Source organism: Branchiostoma floridae, chromosome 2 (genome assembly GCF_000003815.2).
Source record: "Branchiostoma floridae strain S238N-H82 chromosome 2, Bfl_VNyyK, whole genome shotgun sequence".
In the NCBI taxonomy this organism is placed as follows: domain Eukaryota; kingdom Metazoa; phylum Chordata; class Leptocardii; order Amphioxiformes; family Branchiostomatidae; genus Branchiostoma; species Branchiostoma floridae.
Window position 1 is genome coordinate 15,825,912 of NC_049980.1, and position 6,864 is coordinate 15,832,775.

General features: G+C 38.3%; 1 protein-coding gene across 2 annotated transcripts in view; it reads left to right on the forward strand.

Moving 5' to 3' along the window:
* Positions 1 to 6,864, forward strand: part of LOC118409832 (beta-hexosaminidase subunit alpha-like) — a 17,259-nt gene that overhangs the window by 2,955 nt on the left and 7,440 nt on the right. The window contains exons 2-10 of one of the 2 annotated variants that reach the window (XM_035811185.1): positions 1,316 to 1,381; positions 1,588 to 1,634; positions 2,106 to 2,216; positions 2,412 to 2,513; positions 2,881 to 2,989; positions 3,333 to 3,537; positions 3,881 to 3,967; positions 4,514 to 4,586; positions 5,368 to 5,545. In XM_035811185.1, coding sequence (XP_035667078.1) covers positions 1,316 to 1,381; positions 1,588 to 1,634; positions 2,106 to 2,216; positions 2,412 to 2,513; positions 2,881 to 2,989; positions 3,333 to 3,537; positions 3,881 to 3,967; positions 4,514 to 4,586; positions 5,368 to 5,545 — 978 coding nt within the window. Of the gene's footprint in view, positions 1 to 1,315; positions 1,382 to 1,587; positions 1,635 to 2,105; positions 2,217 to 2,411; positions 2,514 to 2,880; positions 2,990 to 3,332; positions 3,538 to 3,880; positions 3,968 to 4,513; positions 4,587 to 5,367; positions 5,546 to 6,393; positions 6,575 to 6,864 lie in introns of both variants that reach the window. The other variant, XM_035811184.1, reaches the window with a different exon arrangement.

Sequence of the window (6,864 nt, forward strand, 5' to 3'; positions counted from 1 at the left end):
ATGGGCATGAATTTGCAATAAACTTATTAAACTATGTACTGTTTTATGCCACCGAGGAATCTGCTTGGAGATTACCTAAACATTTCTCCTTTGTCAATATTTTTGTTGTAATGTTTAACATTTTCATGTTTTTATAATCATTTTACACGTCACATATTTTTCCAAGACAGCATCTATGTAACGTTAGCTTCTTTACGGGCAATTTAGTCCTGGACAGCGCAGTTTGCATTGCATAGACTGGGAACAAGTTTTCTGCGCGGGGAAAATTTGATCAAGCATTTTCTTTCACATGCAAATTTAAAAGTTTCAAACTTTTTTGCGCATGAAATTTGGAAGTCACTTAAAATTGAAAATCACTTGAAAGAAAAAGGTTTTGTTGTGTAGAATGTAACGTTAACTAATAGGATTGAAACGTACAAGAGGGGTGAGTAGAACAGAAACAAATAATATATACAAATATCCTGACTCCCGGGAATCGAACCTGTGTAACTGACCAATTATGCCAAAAGCCTGACAGGCGTTTGGCATTGTCAGTTGTGTTAGCGCTACTTGAACCCCCACTGTTACAGGATACTTGTACTTAATTCCATTTTGTGCCATCTTTATCTTATTTAAACTTTTAAGTTTAAAACTCCCTTTACGTTTTTGAATCCCTTGGGAGCCAGCTTGTCTATTCCCAAGGAACCAGAAATTCAACCCAAAATTTAAGGCAACAGATATAGAGTAGAGTAGTACAGTAGAGTTCTTCAGGCACAAGTAGGAACTCTAGTTCCAGTTTAGGCCGCTCTCTCGTTTCTCAGACACTGACATCCCAGGTAATTGCGGATCATCCAGGGCTCTAATAGTCTAAAGTTGTAGTACACACTGTGTTTCTTCATGTGGTTGTCTAGTCTTTCTTTAAAGCAGTTTACAATAGAGATGTCACCACCGGTTCAGGTAGATTGTTCCACCATGAGGCAACCCTGATGCAGAAGAAATGTGACCTTCTGTTACTTTTCGTTGCTTTTTTCTTGATCCGGAGGCAGTGACCCCTTGTTTGTGTGCTCGTGTTTAACTCAAATGGACATGAAGTGTCGTATATCCCATGTAACAACCTGTAGACCTGTGTTTATCAGATCCCCCCTAAGTCTCCTATAGACCAGTGTAGGTAAATTCAGAGCCTTCAGTCTCTCTTCATAGGGTAGACTTCTAAAATCATACATTTTATGAACATTACTTTTTCCCGCACAAATATATCCCTCACAAATTTTCCTGCACAAATTTAGATAGACAGTTTATGGTAATGATGATCTTTTTTGTCCATTCTTGTTCCCAGACACTCTGACAGTTACTGCTCCGATGGGAATGCTGGTTGCTGATTCAGCATGGGGAGTGTTGAGAGGTACAATCTAAGCTATGAACCTTCTGTCATTGACAGTTTGGACAGTGGCAGGGAATAGGTAAACTTTGCCAAAGTTCTGTCCCATGAATGACTCTCTGCAGTCAAAGTAAGGACATGTATCCTGTTGCTTTCCTAATATAACTTCCTGCTGGAATACAGCTTGTCCTTGTTATGTTATGTTGTAACATGTATGTTTCTTACTTCAGGTTTGGAGACATTTTCTCAGCTGATATACAGAACAGATGATGGCACGGTAAGTATGGAGACAAACTTACTCAAAGGTATAACTATTTCAATGGAAAACAAGAGTGCAAAGATGCCATGCCATGATTTTTTTGTCCAATTGTAGGTCATTAATTATGCAAATAAGTTTTTGATTAACATCACTTACTTTCATGATGATCACTTCCTGTCACTGTACAGTGAAGTTGACTATAATATGGAAAATGTATAACTGAGAACTCTGACAAGGAGACCATTTTAACCTCCAATTGAATTTCACTTCCTGTGCATGCCAGTCTGCGGTAACACTATTCAGAGCCTCATTTCTTGTCACTCTAATGTATTCAAGTAACGATATAAACGCAAGAGAACAAACATACAAAACACCCTGAAAACAAAACCTCTGTACATTGGTGTCGACTGTTATAGACCAGAACATAATATAGCCAACATCAGAAAATTGCTTTGTAGGATGTCATTACATTTTGCTTTGTTACAACAGATGATCATCAACAAGACTACAGTAGATGACTTTCCCAGGTTTGCCCACAGAGGAATCCTATTGGACACTTCCCGCCATTTTATTCCCCTCAAGTACATCAAGCAGAATTTGGTAAGAGTTTCATCTGTCTACAGCTGATTGGCTTCCCTTGTAATAATTCCTGGGGATAAATGGAGACTTGTTACACTGCAGCTAATTTTGGGCCCCTTCTTCATACATATCTTTAACTCTTATCCACTATTGATTTTGTTTGAAGAAAAGTAAAATGAAGAACATTTATAGGATCCTCTTGTTGTTAAATTGTAGGATGCAATGGCTTACAACAAGTTCAATGTGTTCCATTGGCACATTGTGGATGACCAGTCCTTCCCATATCAGAGTGTTGTCTTCCCTGATCTCAGTGCTAAGGTAAGAAGATATTTGAATTACAATTATGTTTCTTACAAATTTTAGATTCACAGTATCTATTGTAGTAGTGCTAATATGAAATTGTCGTAATATAAGAATGCATGGTAAGAGTTGTTATCAATACTAAGCAGTTTATCCAATAAGAGAATGGCTGCATGAAACTGCTGCTAGGTACATCTGCAATATTTCAGAATTTTGACCAAGATGTTTTTTTAACTCCTAAAAGTGTAGGCTGCTTGTTTAAAAACTGAACAATGCAAATGTGATTAGGAGTATCTGACATAAACTTTACCATTGTTTCGACATTCAGATGGTGGGGTTATTAAAATTTTTATGTTGTGTTGATGACTTGATATTTGTACTCCAGGGAGCCTTTAATCCTTACACCCACCTGTACACGCAAGAGGATGTTAAGGATGTTATAGAGTACTCACGGCTGAGGGGCATCAGGGTTGTGCCAGAGTTTGACACCCCTGGTAGGCGCATTATGATTTACATGTGATCAGCAGGACTTGATGTTATTAGCTGTAAACTGTTTGCAGTGGTATATTTGTATGATGTTATTTTTATCCAGATACTTCCGTTATGTAGAATTTGAATGATCAAAACATTAAAACTAAAAGGGGGATTTCTAGTGGCCTAGGCCTGCTTACACGTTGTTTACAAGTAGCAGTACTGAAAGTGTGAAAAATGACAAGTATATCTGAATGGAGATTTTAAGGTTCAAAATGTTTTCAGTTTTGATATCAAAATTCTACAATGTGTACCCTTAGATTGGGGACCTGACCAATACTTAATGCCTACATGTTACCTTTGCAGGCCATACAGCCTCCTGGGGTGCAGGTCTCCCAGGGTTCCTCACACCATGTTACGATGGGTCCACACCCAATGGAAAGTACTACGCTGCTAACCCCATGCTGAACACCACGTATGACTACATGACTAAACTGCTGCAGGAAGTGAAGGATGTGTTTCCTGATAAGCATGTCCACCTGGGTGGGGATGAGGTGAACTTCAACTGCTGGTAAGTCCCAAAGTCCACTGCCTAAGCATGTAATAAATACATGTACATGTCTGAGTCAATGTGAACACGTTTTGGTGGTCCCTTAGATAATTTTTCATGCTGATGTCAGTGTTAAAAATCCAGTGTCTATAGTGACCACCTGTCTACAAATACCAGATTTTCTCTATTTTTCTTGGGTACTTTTGACTGGTGAAGGTATTCCTTATGTCTATCATAAGCAGTAATTAGTTACATATTTCTTTGGAGTTATATATTTTTTTGTTTAATTATTGTTTTTGTTTAATTGATACGTAGTTCCCTGTGTTGTTCTTATCCAAACTAGTGACAATTTGTTTGTTTATAGGAAGAGTAATCCAGACATCACCAAATTTATGGAGAAAATGGGCTTTGGAACAGACTATTCCAAACTGGAGCAATACTACATCAAAAAGTAAGATTCAAGAAATACTTTACAATGTATGTTTGGCAGTGCAAGGTATACTAAGTTGTTATGCTTACTTAATTTCATTGGTAAAATGATCTCATTGATAAATTCTGGTCCAGTTTAGCTCACTGAACAGCTATTCATCCATTGGTTGTAAAAAGAGAAGACAGAGGCTATACACTATATTTACTGGTGTATTGGTCTAGTCTACATGTTGCTCTCTGTGACAAAAACAATAGATAGAGTGGAGAAGGTTTAACATCTTTTGCAGACTTCTGAGACCCTTTCCAATAGAGTGCATGTCAGGTGAGCAACGACAGCTGAGACTTGAACCCCCAAATTGTAGATGTAGAGGCAGATTTGATTACAACTGGACTATGCATGCTGCCAGCAGTGGTGAAAGATACCAGGGATGATGGAATGATATATCAAGGAATTTCGGTTATCTTCAACGGAATTACTTTTTGTTGTGTTTGTGTTTGCATGCTTCTGTAAAATAATTCCGGCTGTCAAAATCCTGTAAATCTAAGAGTCCTACATGTGTGCCTGCAGTATCCTGGATATCTCCACATCCATCGGGAGAGACTATATTGTGTGGCAGGAGGTGCTGGATAATGGTGTGCAGGTAGGACAGTTTACTGTAGCAGCAGCTGGCTCTGACCCCACCTGATTGCTTACTGCTTTGCTAACTGCACTTTCATGATGGCATGTCTAATTTCTAAACATCTATTTGCCATGTCTGGATAGCTATTTCAGCAAATAGCTGTTCCTGTTTTTTTCACGTTGCAAGAAGCACAATATATTAACTCAAGACACAATTTGTAAGCAGTAGAGACTTGTACAGTGCACTTAATAATGCAAAATGTTCTAATAATTTTAGTTGTATATGTTGCTACTTACAAGTGGTATAAGTTGCATCAACAAAGTGACTCTGGCAACCATAATCATTGTGGGAAATATTCAGAAGCATTTCTGTGACAATGAACACCAGGAGCTTGTTAAAGCATCTTTTCTGATTATAAAAATAAACAAACAAAGGATTACCAAGGAGGTTGAAAAATTACCAATGCTGGCTATTGCTACAAATTTGTTCTGCACAATCAAGTACATTTCATCTCAATGTCTGTCCTTTATCAGCTGTCATGGTGACAAAGAAAGTTACAAATATAAACAAAAGGCAATAAAGTGACAGAAGAGGCCAAAGCATGGTGCATGTTGATACCACCATGTCATTTTTACTACTGATGACACATGTAAAACATTGCATTTGCTGTATTATTATCACCTTTATAGTCTGCACTCATGGGAGTTACCTTGATTCTGTTTCTGGATGTAAAAAAAAATGCATGAGTAAAAATTTGAGTGCTAGTTGCCCATATTCCCCTCTAAAGTAGTTGTTGTTTTAGGTGGCCAAGGACACAGTAGTGGAAGTGTGGAAGAGCAATCCTCCAGTGCCCACTGAAATGGCTACAGTAACAGCCAAGGGCTTGCGGGCCATCCTTTCCTCATGCTGGTACCTCAATTACATCAGCTATGGAGATGACTGGGGCAAATATTACAGCTGTGAACCACAGGACTTCACTGGTTAGTAGACGTTGCTGCAAACTGCAGGTGGATGTTTCAAGTCCTGGAGACAATCATACCAATTTTTGATGCTCCCATTGTAGGTGTCAGTCCAATTGCAACAAGTGGTATACATGTATGCTGCTTGATTAGTATTTACCGAGAGATGAAAAAGTGACTGTCATGACAACCATTTCAGAACAGTTCTCCTCTCTGGTATTGCTCACATTTCACCTTCCATACTCCCGGCATGATATGCTATGTGTTCATCACATCTTCATTCAGAACATCACTACATTTACATGGTACATTTCCGTGTACTAACTTACATAACATAAAAATGCCAACAAAACACAAACTGATCCCTACCTCCAATGAAGCAATGTTAGCTCTGCTGAATTCCACATTGTAATGTAGCCTCAGTTTTAACTGAGTTTATAACACTTACATTTCTTAGTTCATAGTAAGCTGCAATAAAGATCTCAGATGTTAAAGAATTCTTAAACCCCTAAAGTTTAAAACATTCCAGCCAGTTTATCCAGCCTTTTTTGATATAGCAGTATACAGTGACAATGGAAACATTTCCTGTCAACCAACCAGAAAGGGGCCCTACAATCTTTGTAGCACTAAATGCTTTCATTGCATAAAAGGAATACTTTTAATTTCACTGTTGACACTGCTGAAATCTCATTCAGTTAGGTTCAATAGAATGTCTCATCCATGTGCGGTCCATGAGAACTTTGTTGATGTAACATATACGTACTAGAAGTAGGGCAGTAAGGAAAAGTCAAGCCTTTGTTCTAAGCAATGTGCCAGGCTTTAGCTTCTTCATGTAACACAGTGCGTTCACTGTGTATTGTTGTTGCCAGGACAAATCAACTGTAGGGGAAGTATGGTTTGAAAACCCGACCATCCAGGCTGTACTAGAGAGGCTGACAGCCAAGGGTTATCGTGTGTTACTGGCAGCTGGCTGGTATCTGAACCATGATGTATACAACCCTGGAACTGACTGGGCTGATTTCTACAAATTAGATCCTCAAGTGTTCAATGGTTTGTTATTGATCGGGTTGCCCCTCTTATTTACTTTCCTATTTTGTACATTCATTCCACAATTGGAACATGTGAACATAACAAAATACAAAAGTATAGACTAGTCACACTGACCCACCATTTGGAAAACATCAGTGATTCTTTTTTTTTTTTTTTCAATCTTTATTCAAGATTCAAAAATACAGTACTGTAAATGCAGAAATGTTCGCGGTGGATTAATATTCGCGGTTTTCGCGGTGACCACTTCACCGCGAACTTAAATCCACCGCGAACATTTTTCTATTAAGGTA